Raw genomic sequence first — 18,076 nt, forward strand, 5'->3', positions numbered from 1 at the left:
GACCTCGCAGTCCCGACCCAACTGAAGAATTGTGATCGTTCTGCCCCTCAGGCGCTGGATAGTCCTTTCCCTTGTTCCACTGGTCCGCTGTTCCTCGAATCACAAAAATGCTCAGAGTCCAAGCCTACGAGCGGCTCCCGCGAAGCGGGGACTACGAGGCGTATGTGCTGTAGGGGAGGGTGCGGGAAAAGGCTCCAGCTGCGGCCAATGATGACACCGCAAGGCCCGCTGGACCTCGCAGTCCCGACCCAGCTGAAGAATTGGGATCGTTCTGCCCCTCAGGCGCTGGATAGTCCTTCCCCTTGTTCCACTGGTCCTTTGTTCCTCGAATCAAAAAAATACAAAAATGCACAGAGTCCAAGCCTACGAGCGGCTCCCGCGAGCGGGGGCCGCAAGGCGTTATGTGCTGTAGGGGGAGGGTGCGGGAAGAGGCTCTAGCTGCGGCCAATGATGACACTTTAAGGCCTGCTGGACCTCGCAGTCCCGACCCGGCGGAAGAATTGTGATCGTTCTGCCCCTCAGGCGCTGGATAGTCCTTCCCCTTGTTCCACTGGTCCGCTGTTCCTCGAATCACGAAAATACAAAAATGTACAGAGTCCAAGCCTACGAGCGGCTAAGACTTCATTGATAATTTGAAAAGTTCTTAGCTGAGCAGAATATAGTCAATATTCAAGTCCAATAATAGTCTCAAGGAATGTATGCATCACTGATAGACTATGGAGTATCCTGCTTTGTGTCCAAAGCAATGTATTCTTCAGATTAACAACACCAGGGTTTGTTGTCCAAGCATCAGTGTCATTTATTTCGGTTCGTATTCCATCAAACAAAAACACAGCCACAGCCAACACGTGTTTCGTCGGGCATTATTGTCATGCCTTACGACTTCTTCAGGACAAAGAAAAGTTATATCCTTCCTGTAGTTCAGACCTCCAATGGTATAGCCGAGAGTCACACCCTCATTGTAAGAGGAAAGGTTCCAAAAGTAGCGATGAAATTATAATTAGATATGAAAATCTCCAATTTCGTCAAAACGATGAGTTTGATAAATATATATTTTCCGTACTTCTTGCTGACAGTTTCCAAGTTTTCTAAATAACCCGTTCTTGACACGAGTACGTGACGGGTTGTCTTCTATCTGCATTCAACCGCGTGTGCGCCGTCAGGAAAACACAGTCAGCCTGGAAACCTTGGAAACTGTCAGCAAGAATACGGAAAATATATATTTATCAAACTCATCGTTTTGACGAAATTGGAGATTTTCATATCTAATTATAATTTTATCGCTACTTTTGGAAACCTTTCCTCTTACAATGAAGTTGTGACTCACGGCTATACCATTGGAGGTCTGAACTACAGGAAGGATATAACTTTTCTTTGCCCTGAAGAAGTCGTAAGGCATGACAATAATGCCAGACGAAACACGTGTTGGCTGTGGCTGTGTTTTTGTTTGATGGAATACGAACCGAAATAAATGACACTGATGCTTGGACAACAAACCCTGGTGTTGTTAATCCTGAGAATACATCGCTTTGGACACAAAGCAGGATACTCCATAGTCTATCGGTGATACATACATTCTTTGAGACTATTATTGGACTTGAATATTGACTATATTCTGCTCAGCTAAGAACTTTTCAAATTGTCTAACCGAGGGGATCCTTGGTGTTTGTAAGGAAGTGAGGTGACTTTCCTTATCTTGGCTTTGTAGCAGAACCTTTGTAGGATATTTTACAGTAGCCATAATTTTTGTTGTGCGCCTGATTATTACCTGGTCATCGCTTTAACACTTCATTGATACTCTACTAGGAAATACAGGTTTGGCAAACAGAGGAAAAACTACATTCACGCTGGTTGACTAGTTGACAGCTCTGATATGAACCACTACTAACAAATCTGAGATGTTGCTTACAGTGTAAATGTGAACATATTTGCTATGTCATTGCAAAATGTATTTAGGACAATATTTCCCAAACCATGGTTCATAACCCGGGCAATTTTTGGTGGGTTGCAAAAGTCAAACCAATAAATAAATATGCCTTTAAATTCTGTATTTATCTTGTCACATTTGCTGTGCCTCAAAGACAGAGGACAAATGTCAGGCTATGTCTACTGCTGGTTATTTTATTTAACATGGGTGTACCAGTGGCGGTTGGTGACACACAAAAATGGTGAGGCACTATACGAGCAGCATTTTTGTTTATAGCATGCTGTGCAAACTTAACCCAAAGGTATTGCAGAGCTTAACGTGAGCACTAGTTACATTACACTATTTACATTAAAAACATTTTATAAAGAAAAAATAAATGTTTAACTTCCCTTAGAAGCCTGCAGCACGTCCTCAAGTACGAGGTCCCACAGCCAACTCCCTTAACCAATCCAGATGATGCTCTCATGCTGTTAATAACGTTAAGCAGCATGAGTGAAGCGTCAGGATTAGCTGGAGCAAGCTGGCTCAGTTCTCCTGAAGGCACTGGAGGCCTGTGACTGCCCTCCACCCAGGGGTCTAAGACAGCTCCTGCTGGAGAGGTTTGAATTACGTAAGTCAGGTTGGCTGGTGCAATATAGCCGGCCAAACCGAAATCCACACTTCAAACTGAAATGGCCACTTCTCGCTGCTGCCAATCAGCAACAATGGCCCACTGGCCCCGCCCCACCTTCACACATGGTTCGGCGGGCAGGAAAAAAATAAAGGGGAAATACAATTATTTTATTTCCATTTTATTTTTCACGCCTTCTGCGCAACAATGTGTGGGGTGGGGGCTCCTCTGACCTTAGGGAGGGAATCCTGCCGTTGTGATTACAAACTCATTTCACTTTTCAGTCAGAGAAAGAAAAGTAAACTGAGCCTATTTTGCCAACACATAACAAAATTTAAATTATACTTGGTGGTGAACTATACATATTCAGCAGATAGAAATGCAATATTGAAGTACATTTTTTGCAAGTCTGAAGTGTAATAGAATCAAAGATTTTAATAGGATCAGAACAAATCAGGACACTTTACTTGATGCACAAATAATAAGTATTCACTGAACCCCGATTTCCACTCATTATCATTTGTGTGCAATATAATTTGATCAGTAAAGCTGTAAGCGTGCACATTTAGTGACCATTTCAATACAAACATGTGCTGTCTGTAAATGACAATGCTACCACACAATGCTTTAATTACATTACAAAATCACCCACCTTATGTTCATTAAAGCTAGATGTGCTGGGAAAGTGTGGTACTAAAAGTTGGTCGTGGTTATAAAAAGTTTAGGAAGCACTGGTCTAGGGCAAGCACTTCTTGGTACAAGTATTTACATAATTTGGTGCCTGTGTTTTGCAGACGGCGAAAAATGAACTGAATACTACCAGACAGGCAAAAAGATGTGAAGAACACATCCTACCCCAGTCAGGTGCGTATGAGCTGTGGCGGCTGATGGCCTTAGAATGAAGTGAGGCACGTACAAGTGAAATATACTTAAAACGAACAGTAAATGCTTAATAAATAGAAGGAACCTGAACACCTCTGCAAATGCGAATTCCATTTTGAAACATAGCATAGCTGCAAAATGAAATTCGTTCTGCAGAGGTGATCAGGCACATACTAATAATAAAGCATTTACCGCTCGAAGCATGAAGTAATGTAATAATAAACACTAACTTACCTTGGCTTGACAACTTCATTCAGCACACATAAGCTTGCAGTACATTCTCCCGCGTCTCGCCGACTGGCTGGAAAATAGGTGAATACTGATTCAAGAGAAATGCTTCCCAGCCAATCTAAGCACTGCTCTCATGCTGCCTATGATACGAAACAGCACAAGAGCAGTGCCAGGATTGGCTAGGTCAGGCAAGCACTACGCTCCATGGGAGAACGAGGGGCCTGTGTGTCTGTCATTCAAGCTCCATCGAAGCCTAAACTGCGCATGTTAGGTGGGGCATGGTGAAAACATCGGCCAATATGACATGCGAAGTCCAGTTTCAATAACCTCAGCTACTCCTTGTCCTCACAGGGGAGAGTGCTGTAGCCCCGCCCCCAGTGGAAAAACAACGATTGGCATAAGTTTTGATAAGGGAACGTATTTTAATAATGAGTGTCTCAGCCAGTGGGGGCTCCCGGTAGTGGGACAAATCCCCCACGCTCCTATCGAGTGACCATCCCTGCATATGAGTCTGCTTCGGTCAGTGTTTTACCATTACCACGGTACAAGACCAACGGATATTGGTAGCTGTTCTGCACTCATTTAAAAAGCCTCGAAGTATCTCCGGATATAGTGGGCATTTAATTAGCAGCGCTGGGGCTACAATGGATCCTGTCACGGTGTTAACTGGAACACGAATCAAAGAAAAGAAAATACCAGGAACAAAAGGAGGAAATGTAACGAAGCAAAAAGAAAAAAAAATAGAGAAACATAGGCAAAAATGTCATGTAAATCAGCCGCGCCCGGTAGTGGGAGTCCCTGCCGGGCGGTGACGTGGGGAGCGGGAGGGGCAGGGGCAGGGTGCGGGGTAGTAATGTATGGATTACGGACTTTAACAGGTAAGTAAACATATAAATAAATAAAACGAATTTTGTTGCTCGCACTGCATCGCATTTGGTGATGCAGTGCACGCAACGAAATGCGTTTTATTTATTTCATATTTGTACGCAAGGCAACCTATGCCAGGCGTGTCTTTCTAGGTATCCTATTCTGAATGTTGGTGAATGGTATTACTCGCCCAGATTTAAATCGCCACCCATAGTTTTACGTTCTTATTAGTAAACAGGAAGTTTGAATCCACATGCCCAGTTACATATTATGAAATGTTTGAGATTACCTTTGCAAACTTGTTTCATGCCATATCTTTGTTTGTGCACTACTTTTCAAATATGGCTTAATACTACTAACCCATATTGGGATTACACAGCACATACCTCCCATCAAGGTGACAGGCTCAGCTGCACCCTACAGCCCTTTCAAGGTTTTGACTGTTAGGAAGGTGTTGAGTACCCAGCACAGTGCAATTCCCACAGCTGCATGCATTTGTAAATGTGTAGGCATGCATTATGCAAAGGCAGTATAGAAACTGGAAAACATCTATCCCAAGAGGCACAGCTACTTTAAAGTTTACATGTTGCAATTGCTAATGTATATCATTTAGAATATGTGGCATGTACTTGGTGCCAACTCACACAGCCTACAAAAATAACTAAGTTTCCAAATGGCATAGTGATGGTAACTCTGTACATAGCAAGGATATCCGCATGTGACATAATGCTGGCCCCACCATTATGGGGGCTGTTCTTTCTAAACTGGTCACACTCATGGCATGATGCCATCTGCGCCCAACATAACGCTGCACATGACGTAACAGTTGTAAGTCTTGGCATAATGTGGGGTTGCGCGGTTAATGTTGGCCCTGCCCTAATGGTGGTAATTCTTAGCATATTGCGAGCATTCTTGATATAATGACCGAATGCTGAACCTGTCCATAACGAGTTTGCAAAAACAACAGGTGATGGACCGAATGAGGATCAATGTCACACATTCAACCCAGTCAAAAGATCTGGGTCCTAATCCATCGTTTTTTTGCACTCCACACCACCCTGGGTTAGACAATGGCGATATGCAAATCAGCTCTGACCCTGTTGCCCCATGGGAACAGTCCAGTCCGAACTACAAAAGCCATGTCCTTCCCAGAACGGACTCAAGCATCCGAGGACCGGACCGGTTTCGAGGTAACACCTCTAATCAGCCCGGCTAGCTTGACTCCAGTTGTGTGGAGTGCCTGGGACCCACGTCTGGGCATCCCCAGTACACTTATAGCGAGTTTGCAAAAACAACAGGTGATGGACCGAATGAGGATCAATGTCACACATTCAACCCAGTCAAAAGATCTGGGTCCTAATCCATCGTTTTTTTGCACTCCACACCACCCTGGGTTAGACAATGGCGATATGCAAATCAGCTCTGACCCTGTTGCCCCATGGGAACAGTCCAGTCCGAACTACAAAAGCCATGTCCTTCCCAGAACGGAATCAAGCATCCGAGGACCAGACCGGTTTCGAGGTAACACCTCTCATCAGCCCGGCTAGCTTGACTCCAGTGGTGTGGAGTGCCTGGGACCCACGTCTGGGCATCCCCAGTACACTTATAGCGAGTTTGCAAAAACAACAGGTGATGGACCGAATGAGGATCAATGTCACACATTCAACCCAGTCAAAAGATCTGGGTCCTAATCCATCGTTTTTTTGCACTCCACACCACCCTGGGTTAGACAATGGCGATATGCAAATCAGCTCTGACCCTGTTGCCCCATGGGAACAGTCCAGTCCGAACTACAAAAGCCATGTCCTTCCCAGAACGGAATCAAGCATCCGAGGACCGGACCGGTTTCGAGGTAACACCTCTCATCAGCCCGGCTAGCTTGACTCCAGTGGTGTGGAGTGCCTGGGACCCACGTCTGGGCATCCCCAGTACACTTATAGCGAGTTTGCAAAAACAACAGGTGATGGACCGAATGAGGATCAATGTCACACATTCAACCCAGTCAAAAGATCTGGGTCCTAATCCATCGTTTTTTTGCACTCCACACCACCCTGGGTTAGACAATGGCGATATGCAAATCAGCTCTGACCCTGTTGCCCCATGGGAACAGTCCAGTCCGAACTACAAAAGCCATGTCCTTCCCAGAACGGAATCAAGCATCCGAGGACCGGACCGGTTTCGAGGTAACACCTCTCATCAGCCCGGCTAGCTTGACTCCAGTGGTGTGGAGTGCCTGGGACCCACGTCTGGGCATCCCCAGTACACTTATAGCGAGTTTGCAAAAACAACAGGTGATGGACCGAATGAGGATCAATGTCACACATTCAACCCAGTCAAAAGATCTGGGTCCTAATCCATCGTTTTTTTTGCACTCCACACCACCCTGGGTTAGACAATGGCGATATGCAAATCAGCTCTGACCCTGTTGCCCCATGGGAACAGTCCAGTCCGAACTACAAAAGCCATGTCCTTCCCAGAACGGAATCAAGCATCCGAGGACCGGACCGGTTTCGAGGTAACACCTCTCATCAGCCCGGCTAGCTTGACTCCAGTGGTGTGGAGTGCCTGGGACCCACGTCTGGGCATCCCCAGTACACTTATAGCGAGTTTGCAAAAACAACAGGTGATGGACCGAATGAGGATCAATGTCACACATTCAACCCAGTCAAAAGATCTGGGTCCTAATCCATCGTTTTTTTGCACTCCACACCACCCTGGGTTAGACAATGGCGATATGCAAATCAGCTCTGACCCTGTTGCCCCATGGGAACAGTCCAGTCCGAACTACAAAAGCCATGTCCTTCCCAGAACGGAATCAAGCATCCGAGGACCGGACCGGTTTCGAGGTAACACCTCTCATCAGCCCGGCTAGCTTGACTCCAGTGGTGTGGAGTGCCTAGGACCCACGTCTGGGCATCCCCAGTACACTTATAGCGAGTTTGCAAAAACAACAGGTGATGGACCGAATGAGGATCAATGTCACACATTCAACCCAGTCAAAAGATCTGGGTCCTAATCCATCGTTTTTTTGCACTCCACACCACCCTGGGTTAGACAATGGCGATATGCAAATCAGCTCTGACCCTGTTGCCCCATGGGAACAGTCCAGTCCGAACTACAAAAGCCATGTCCTTCCCAGAACGGAATCAAGCATCCGAGGACCGGACCGGTTTCGAGGTAACACCTCTCATCAGCCCGGCTAGCTTGACTCCAGTGGTGTGGAGTGCCTAGGACCCACGTCTGGGCATCCCCAGTACACTTATAGCGAGTTTGCAAAAACAACAGGTGATGGACCGAATGAGGATCAATGTCACACATTCAACCCAGTCAAAAGATCTGGGTCCTAATCCATCGTTTTTTTGCACTCCACACCACCCTGGGTTAGACAATGGCGATATGCAAATCAGCTCTGACCCTGTTGCCCCATGGGAACAGTCCAGTCCGAACTACAAAAGCCATGTCCTTCCCAGAACGGAATCAAGCATCCGAGGACCGGACCGGTTTCGAGGTAACACCTCTCATCAGCCCGGCTAGCTTGACTCCAGTGGTGTGGAGTGCCTGGGTTATGGGAACCTGTCCATAACATCATGGATGACATTCTGGGACTACTGTGGGCATCCATTCACATGCACTTCCAATTGCATTTAAGTGAAGCTGTGGATGGCAGATTGTAGCAAAACGTAACACTTTGAGGAAAAGCGGTCCCCTGCCTTTTACTCTATTGTTGTCGAGGTACCAGCTATTCTTCGTAAACATTTATAAGTCCCAGTCATCTATCCATCGATGCACTCACCATTCATGCATCCACCCACCACAAAACTACACACAAAAACTCACCAATCAATACAAAAATATCTTTCACCTATTCCAGGTTTAAAACCATATGGTAAGTGTTCATATGATAGTGGTGGTGTGCAAGGATATGTAGAAGACATAAGAATCAAACGTACTGATAGATGATAACGTGGCAAACACTAAGGCTGAATTGTGAGGTGGTAGAAACCCATGTTAAAGGAGTATCAAGTCTCTATTATATTTAAAAAGTAAAGCAACAACTATTATGGTTGACATATACTAGTTGATCAATCTATTGGAAGTAGTTCTTATTGTTTGTAGTGCTCATAGATATCCATAGAAAGCGGCGTGTCCCTCAAAAGTAGTACATCTTTATTCATACACCTTTTCATGGCAAACATTACAAAACAGTACAATAATATAAAATATAACAGTGCATAGTTATTATGCACAGTCATCAACACGTGTTTCTTGTTAAGCCACAATATCATATGATGTCCATGGGTCGACGGGTATCTTGGGTAACAAGACCCATACAGTCTAGATTCCCAGATATTATAGGATTGCTACAAACACTCTGTAATTCCATATACAGTATTTGAGTTACGCTTCGTGACTAATGTGTGGACATATCAGGGCTATTCCATAATTTCAAGGTCTCCTTCAGCAGACCAAAAGATTAATTTTTAACAGATATATTAACCCCTTCACTGCGGCGGCTATTCCGCCACAGTGCTAAGTGGGGAGGGCGGCCGAGCGGCGGGTGCATGCTGGCGACGGAACCGCTCCGTCACCAGCGTCGGTTGCTCTGTGCTTATGACGGAGCGGTTCCGTCATGGCCCCGCCCGCTCAATAGAACGCCCAGCGCAGGCGCGGAATCCGCGCCGCGCAGGCGCGTCGGGCGAGCCATGACGGAACCGCTCCGTCATCAGCACAGCGCCACCGCGGCTGATGACGGAGCGGTTCCGTCATCAGCAGGGGAGAGGTTAAATATGTACACACATCTACATATAGTGCAACAAACAATAAAAAAAAGGCTAATTACAATTCCCTGCCAGCTTCATCAACAAAGAGAAAATCAGTGAGGTAAAAATCCAAATTTTCATAAATATGAATTCCATGACCAGAAAGCAGGGTCAAGACTAATGCCTGCCCCAACCATTACCCTTTCCTTGGCCTTCATAAACCATCAAAACCACAGAGAAAGAAAACCAACTCCACCCAGTGAATGAGCTGGAAATGACCAAAGAACCTGGGGGCAGATTTACAAGCCCCTTGCGCCTCCTTGCACTGCCATTGCGTCACATTTTTTGACGCAACGGCGGCACAAACAATGCGGCCTACTAACAATGTGACGCATCTAGGGAGATGCCTCACGTTGTAAAGCCCTGCGTCACATTATGCCTGTGTTAGGTATAATGTATGCAGGGTGGGTCTGTCCACGCAGGAAGGCCTCGTAAAATGGATGCAGTGAAATCTACAAGATTTCACTGCGCCACTTTTGGGACGCCACTCCGTCAAAACCTTACTCTTGCTTGAAGTAGGCAGAAAGAGTGATGCACTACAGTAAGTATAGGCCTCAAAATACTTTGCTGGAGTTGCATCGTGCTGCGACACAACTCCAGCAATGAGTGACTTTTGGGCCAACAGATGTGTCAGAATTTCTGGCGCATCTGTTAATCCTTGCGTCATGGAGTACTGTATTGTAAATAAAGCGCATCCATGGTGGCACAAGGACATTTGATGCTGGTGCAAGGAAACTGACGCATCTCTGCAATTGCGTCAGTTCCTTGTAAATCCACGCCCTGGTATTTATAAGAGGCAGCGCACAGGAACCCTGAGCTCCCAATATCACTGCATGGGCTCTTCACCCCCATATTTCTTATGCTATGACCCAGGTTACCCCACCGTTAGTACTCCCAGGCACTTGACTTCCCTCGCATGAATCCCTTTGGCACGATGTAGGAGAAGGCTCTTCCACCCGCTTTGGCTCTATTGATGCACAGGGTTTCTGCGAGGTCAGCGGAGCGGAGGTTTCTCTTTGGTATGTGGAAGGAGACTCTTTCGTTGAGGTATTTGGGTCCGGTGTTGTGGAGGGATTTGTAGGCGTGGGTGAGTAGCTTGAAAGTTACTCTCTTCTCAACGGGGAGCCAGTGGAGGTCTTGCAGGTGTTGGGTGATGTGTTCATGCCGTGGGATGCCGAGGACGAGTCTGGCTGTGGTGTTCTAGATGGTCTGGAGTTTGCTTACCAGGGATTTGTTGATTCCGGAGTAGAGGCTATTTCCATAGTCCAGTCTGCATATTATGAGTGCATGGGTGACGGTCTATCCAGACTCGGGGGGGGGGGTGGGAGGGGGGGATCCATTTGAAGGTCTTGCGAAGGATGCGGAGGGTGTTGAAGCAGGTGCAGACAACTGCGTTGATCTAGCGGGCCATGGTGAGGGAGGAGTCGAGTATGATGCCGAGGTTCCAGGCGTGGTCTGTGGGGGTGGGGTGGAGTTGCCAAGGGCGGTGAGCCACCAGGTGTTGTCCCAAGCTGAGGGGGTGGGCCCGAGGATGTGGACTTCTGTCTTCTATGAGTTGAGCTTCAGACAGCTGCTGCTCATCCAGGATGCAACGTCTTTCATTCCTTCCTGGAAGCTGAGTCTGGTGGCGTCGGGTTCCTTTATGAGGGCGAGGATGAGTTGGGTGTCGTCAGCGTAGGATCTACTATGCTGAGTCCTTTCTGTCTGACAATGGTGGCGAAGGGGGCCATGTAGATGTTCAAGAGCGTTGCACTGAGCAACGATCCTTGGGGTGCTCTGCAGTTGGTCTCTGTGGGTTCGAAGAAGAAGGGGAGGAGTCTGATTCTTTGGGTTCTGCTGGTGAGGAAGGAGCGGAGCCAATTGAGGGCGATTCCCTGTATACCAGCGTCCTGGAGTGTGGCGATGAGAGTGCAGTGCTAGACAGTGTTGAAGGCTGCGGAGAGGTCTAGTAGGATGAGGGCTGCGGTGTGGCCTTGGTCAAGGAGCGTGTGGATGTCGTATGTGGCGCGAGGAGGGCGGTCTCAGTGCTGTGGTTGCTGTGGAATCCGGATTAGGAATGGTTAATGTTAATGTTATCAGTTATTTATAGAGCGCACGGTCACCAAAGGTTTCATGGCGCTAATCATGCTTCATTGTTACTGGGAGAGAGTTCCAGAAGATGGGTGCCAAATAAGAAAATCTGCAGCCTCCAGCACGTTTGAGTTTTATTGTCTGGACAGATAGAAGATGAAGGTGAGATGAACGGAGATTACGTCGGGGAAACGTGCTTATTGATCATGGTCACAATGAATCTTGGGCTGTTGCAATGCAATGCTCTGAAGGCTAGGCACCCAGTCTTAAATGCTGCACGTTGCTCCACAGGAAGCCAGTGAAGCTTGATCATCAGATCCCTGGCAGAGTGACATTTTGGCTATTTGTCAATTAATCTTGCCGCCTGGTTCTGCACTATTTGCAGACGTTTTAGCAGGTACTGAGGCAGACCAATGTAGAGGGAGTTTGAGAAGTCCAGGCGTGAAAGGACCAACGCTATCACCACTTGAATTAGGGCTGAGTGGGTCAGCAGGTGGGCGATCTTCCTGATTTTGCAGAGATGATAGAGACTGGTGGATATCACCGTGCCCACCTGCCCTCTAAGTGAGAGGTCCGCATTGATCGAGGAGGACGTTCTCCTCAATGAAGTTTGTCAGCTGGGCATTGACGATCTTCTCAGTGACTTTGGCCGAGAAGGGTAGGAGAGAGGGGTTGGTCACTTTTCAGGTCTGTTCGGTCTGCAGATGGTTTCTTGAGGAGTGGCTTGACTATTGCACATTTCCAGTCGTCGGAGAATGTGCCAGATTCAAAGGTGGCGTTGATGGTGTGTCGTAGCTTGGGTCCTATGGCAGCGGTTCTGTGGAAGATGTGCGGGGGCAGGGGTGTGTGGGGGCTCCTGAGTGAGTGCTCTTCATGGTCTTGGGAGTATCTTTAGTGGTGACCGGGATCCAGGCAGCAATGGTCAGCTGGCTGTCGTTGCTGGAGGAAGGAGTGGTTACTGGAGTCTGTTCACTGAAGTTTGTTGACAGCTGAAATACAGCTTCTTCCTTTCTCTGCCATGTGCATTGCGCTTGGCATGGGAAATGTGGGCAGCTGCCCAGGGCCCTGCACGCAGCCCACAAACATGGAGCCTCGCACCAGTGTGACACACCCAGGCCACTACACACCGGTCCTTTCCTCATCCATGCCCAACCAATTAAGAGAGATGGGCCTCATTTTAATTGTGCCCATGGTGAGGGGGAGGGCTCCTATGGGCCCAGTTGCAAGGAGACATATTCTGCAGGTGTGCCCTACAATCAGGCCTCCTGCCCTGCTGCCAATACAGAGGCACCACAGGACACCCATTGTCCCCCAGTTTTAACCGTCTCAGCCTAATAGCAACTCTCACATATTGAGCCCTTTATGAGCTGTTAAGAGGTGCTAGTAGGTGGCTGAGAGGGAGGGGCTGCTGTGAAGAATGGATCTGAATAAATCAGCTTCAGGGTCTTATTGATATGCTAACACCCCTGAATTTGTCATCCTCAATGCAAATTAGTGGGGCCTCGCATATTTTCTTTTCACCCAGGTCACCCAGAGCCCCCAAAATCCTAGAACAGTCCCTGCTGTCAGGGTGGTGGGACCGGGAGCAGTGTGGGGTCTAGACAATACATATAAACCTCCTGGGGACAATCTAAGGTTGTGCTCTGCTTCCTCTGAAGCGTACAACTGCACCCACATTCTGATGAGCGTGGCCCAAGTCCATGCACAGCACGCACTGAGGGCAAGGGTAGATTTACTATTCAATACAATGAATATGAAGGGAATTAATGTTATACAAGATCACCCAAAACCTTCAGTTGATGGAACATCATAACAGTAATCACAAAACCTATCAAAAGGATGCATTACCCACCCTATTACTCTACTTATGACCTCACATATGAGGTCACAAATGACATCACAAATCACATTACAGATTACAACACTGGTGACACCACACCACATGTCACATCAACACTGACATCACCAATGACATATCCACTTTATGGGCAGGTGTAAGGGTGGAAAACCATTGCAGCAACTAGATGCCCTTATAAAGTTCATACAGAAAAAATGTCAACACCTGTACAAAGTCCTCCAAATACTGCTATCCACCGGAAACAACCTTTGGTAATACTTAGTCCCTCCTTCTCTTAATCCTAAACGGGTTAAAACTACTGAACAGCGGAGGATTTTCAAAGGTCATAGCATATGGCCAGCAGCAGTGCTTCCCAAAGACTAGAATGAGGCACGTTTTCTGGCCTTTTGTAGTAATTTACCACTATCACTGGATGGCATCCTAATACTTGTTTTTGCCTTTCCTTTCTCTATGGAAGCACAAGCGCTGTTAGGAAACCTCCTCTACAAGTACTATCTTTGGTACAATTTTACTTCTGTAATACATACCTTTTTTCCGGAATCAGGGAGAATATTTTTCTTGACAGAACCAATAAAAGTGTATATTCATTTGACGGAACCATTATCAGTGTTGAACTTTAAACATTTATCAGAGTTTATTAAACCAAGCATATCCTCTCTTTCAGAAAAACCCATGGATCAAATCTCAGAAGAAGATCGTAGAAAATATGGGGCAAGACTAATTGGCAGATACAATGTAAGTTGCATCTGCAAATTCTTGCATTCCTCAAGCATTTCTGCTCCATGATGGAATCCACTTGAATCTTTCTTTAGACATGAAGATAATTGGAAGGTTTTATGAACACACCCATGAATTGAAATGACATTACCATCAGTGGTTGTTGCAGCAAAACAAAAGTGTGTGGGGGGGGGGGGGGGGGGGGGTGGGAGGGGGATTTAAGGGAAAAAATAATAATATTAAAAAACCTTACCTGTTGCTGCCACCGATGCCACATTGGTGCTCTCTCCTGGCAGATACTGGGAAAGCACAGGCTTCCTACCCATTCCAGACGCTGCTCTCATGCGATACCTAGCATGAGAGCAGCGCCGGAATTGGTCTGAGTAGTCTGGTCTGGTGCTCATACAGTACCTGGAAACCTGCGGCTTTTCTCCAACCCGGCTGTGCAACACAGCTGGGTTAGAGAAATAGAAGTGTACATGTCTGTTTGGCCAGCCTAAGACAGCCTCTCAAACTGACATGCACGCTTTAAGTGCCCACCATTCCTCCCTGTCATTGCCCGGCCCGTCCTGCCCTACACATGTCCAGTCACAGAAAAATAAAATGATATTATTATTTTATTATCATTTCATTTTTCTGTGACTGACTCTGACCTGTGGGGCAATGCTCCTCTGCCATTAGGGAGGAGCCGCCCCTGATCAAGATATGATTCAGGGCGACACCTATCCATCTTCAATATAGGAAAGAGCTTAAGAAATGCGTATTTCAAGAACAAAACATTGCAACACAGTAAAAAGTCCACTTCATTCTCTGAAGCCCCACCTACATTTACTTTGATTGCAATGTTGCTTTCAACCCCATTGAGCAATTAGCTGTCTTTCTGCTATGCTCCTATTATATAAAGGATAAAGTATCACATGCCATACATTCGGAGGATAAGACAAGTCACCGAGGAGTTCAATAACCATATAGAGGAACAAGGCCGAAGGCAGACTTCCTTTATAAGGTTTTGAAACTCCGCGGTGACTACCTATCGTATACACCAGGGGGTACTTTATCTTATATAATACATGTGTGTGTGTGTGTATGTATACTTGAAAAGCGCACTATCACCTGACAGGCATCTTGGCGCTGTATACCGCTGTAGAAACCGTCCTGGCTTTCCCTGTGAGATGCTCCCTACTGGGCACCCCCAAGGTGAAACCAGGCATCCCAGCGCTTTAGGGCCGTTGTGTAGATTAAGCAAGCTATTGCCCAAAGTTGCAGAGTGGGGACCCATGATTAGAGTAGGCACCGAGGCGAGAATTATCGAGTGCTTGGACATTGAGCCCAAGACCCGCCGAGGCGGAATTGAACCCTGGTCCCTGGTCTGCCGCTCTAACCATTCACCTTTTCCACAAACCGCAAAAAACCTTCGTGTGCAGCTCTTTCATATGAATAAATAAGCATGTTTGCAAACATGAAGAATACAAATAAAACCTCTAGTGCAAAATTAAACACATGAAAGACCTGTTAGATATTTGTTGCAAACAGATATTAGAAACAGGTCAATTCAAGTCAGGTTTTTAAAAAAAACAAAAGAACAGCAGTAGCGCGGAATGTGTATAAACATGCAAAAAAATCTTGCCTGCTCGAAGGTGTGCAAAAAGAAAGCATGTTCTCTCTTGTTTTCACGGAAAAATAGAGCATAAGAAAGAAAAGGAATGTTCTGTTTTTATTGCTTTAAACAGCTGCTTCAATAATGCTCTGAGACCTGACTTGCCTTTCACCTCGGCTGCTGTCTCTGGCAGCAGGCATTGTGACATCAGAACTTGACTGTAATAACTTATAATAGTCGAGCTTTTACGTCTTTTCTTTATGATTGCCAACTGATTAAGTCACAAGGAGCGGATAAAAAAGAAGTTCGAGATTGCTGTTTATACAGAGATCACAGAATCTCATGTATTATACAAATAAAATACATAGTAGTCTGCTATCCCAGTACAAAACATGTCTCTACTTTTCTTATTACAGATGAGCAGTGACATCTCTATTCATCTATAGTAAGAAAATAATAATGTAGCAGCTCAAAAAAAGTAGCAGCTGATGTAATAATGTCTGTTGCCAGAGGTAGCATCCATGCTGGAAAGCAGGCCACAGATCATGAACACAGCTGCAGTAACCGAGTTTAAATATCTTTCTTTTTTATGATGCGTTTTTCTAAAACGAACTGAGATCAGCAAACAGGAGATATTTTACGGCAACATGTATTTTTTTGTGTGCTATAGATCATTACAGGATAATCTTTCTTCATGATACTATTCATTAGGAGCTACAACTTAAATACAAATCTTGCTTACATTAAACTGATTGTAATATGCTTTTGCAACACATTACTAGCTGCTTTTTGTTGTGTAGAGTCTGCGTGTATACTTAATGTCAGCAGCCATACTATTTCCTTCATTTGAAGAAGCAGGACACCAAGGATTTATGTAGTTTTGGGGATGGGCGATAGTGTGACCATGCATTATAAGGTATAAAATACCCCCTGTTGTACCTTAAAAGGTATTATTAGTTGGTTTGGAGTTCCATGGCTTTATAAGAAATTCAGCCTTAGGCCTCATTCCTTTATATTGTCATGGCACTTCTCTGCAGGCGGGAACACTTTATCCCATATGTCATATGCATCCATTTATTTAAATTGTCGCCAAGAATATATATGTTTTTGGCTCAGACTAAACATTTCTTACTTTTTTGAGTTACTATATATGTTCTGTGTGATATTTCTGCATACATGGATGGTTAAAAAAGTATAAAGTGTTCCTAAGCCCATTTTGTAGAATACAAATATAAGAAGCCAGATACTGACAACAACAAAGATGGCTGTAGGAAAATTTCCTCTAATTTATGTTTTTACCTTTACAGTCTGTGCAGTATGGTCAGCAGTGGTAGACATCCGTGAACACCCAAGCTGCTAACAATCCTATCAACGTGTACCCGTCCATGCAGCTATTGCATCTTCACTCAATACATTTATAGAAGTTAAAATGCCTCAAAAATATTAAAGTGAACATATGACAATCACACCATTGTGTTGTTTTTATTGAGTACAACGTAGCAGCACTCATAATGCATGAAGTGTTTATTGCATTTACTCTTTTAAATGATCATCTTTTTTTTGACCAATGTGGCGTCCAACCTGACACAAGACAAGTAGGCCCATTTCAATTGCAATATCATCCCAATAAGGGTAATCATTCTGCTGAATTAAAAGTGTTTATTTCATAGCGTCTTAAAAATTGAGAAGCACACCTAGGTTCCATAACAAATACCAAAGAAATATTACTTACCTTTGGCAACAATCTTTCTGATGGATTCCTTGACTACCTGGAGAATCCTTATATTTGAATATCCCACACGATGGACTGGAATTGGAAACTTCTGATAGAGGTCTCCTGAGCCAGCAGGCGTGCAGGCTCGGGGTCAGCGCCTGACATCAAGTCTTGTCCATTTTTAACCATGCCTATCGAGGTGCAGAAGAGGTGAAACATCAGTCATTGTTACGGTGCACCAGAGTAATTCAAATTGGTATCTTATTAGAAGGCCTATAACCTTCCTACAGAATGGGTAGTAAGGTGAAGTCAGTGAGGAATCTGCAGGTAGAATATACACCAGAAATATTGTTACAGAGTGAGCAACTTTTTCTTTTGATGGATGCTTCTACCTGCAGATTTCTCACCTCTAAATAGATTTCAAAGCAGTATCCACTATTGGAACAGGCAGCCTTATTTTGGAGGCAATGTGTAAAGTATTTATGCAACACTTCAAACAGTAATAAAGTGAAAACACAACACAGGAAAAATCCCACACCTATTTTGAAGAATAGAATACGATTTAATAACGTTTTTGAGACCAAAATGACCAGAGTTCTATCAGTAGAATCAGAGATGCAATTTTAAAGATTTAAGTGAAAATAATGCTTAGATAGAGAAAGCATCAACTGTGGTTATCTGGTTGCGCCGGACTAGAACAAAGTCACAAGTTGGAGTCCTGGGACATCATCGAAGATGCAGTACATGAGCTGCTTACAATGTAAAGTTCTGCATCGAAGCTGC

The 18,076-nt window shown here is 45.3% G+C and overlaps 1 protein-coding gene across 2 annotated transcripts in view; it reads left to right on the forward strand.

Annotated features, from left to right (window-relative positions):
• The window catches only part of CCDC200 (coiled-coil domain containing 200), a 59,829-nt gene extending 42,788 nt beyond the window's left edge, over positions 1 to 17,041 (forward strand). For both annotated transcript variants that reach the window (XM_086920480.1, XM_086920481.1), the window contains exons 3-5: positions 3,332 to 3,401; positions 13,930 to 14,000; positions 16,887 to 17,041. In XM_086920480.1, the coding sequence (XP_086776606.1) occupies positions 3,332 to 3,401; positions 13,930 to 14,000; positions 16,887 to 16,913 (168 nt within the window). In that variant the 3' untranslated portion in view covers positions 16,914 to 17,041. The remainder of the gene's footprint in view (positions 1 to 3,331; positions 3,402 to 13,929; positions 14,001 to 16,886) is intronic.
• The last annotated feature ends 1,035 nt before the right edge of the window (positions 17,042 to 18,076 follow it).

Source organism: Lissotriton vulgaris, chromosome 5 (assembly GCF_964263255.1).
Source record: "Lissotriton vulgaris chromosome 5, aLisVul1.2, whole genome shotgun sequence".
Lineage (NCBI taxonomy): Eukaryota > Metazoa > Chordata > Amphibia > Caudata > Salamandridae > Lissotriton > Lissotriton vulgaris.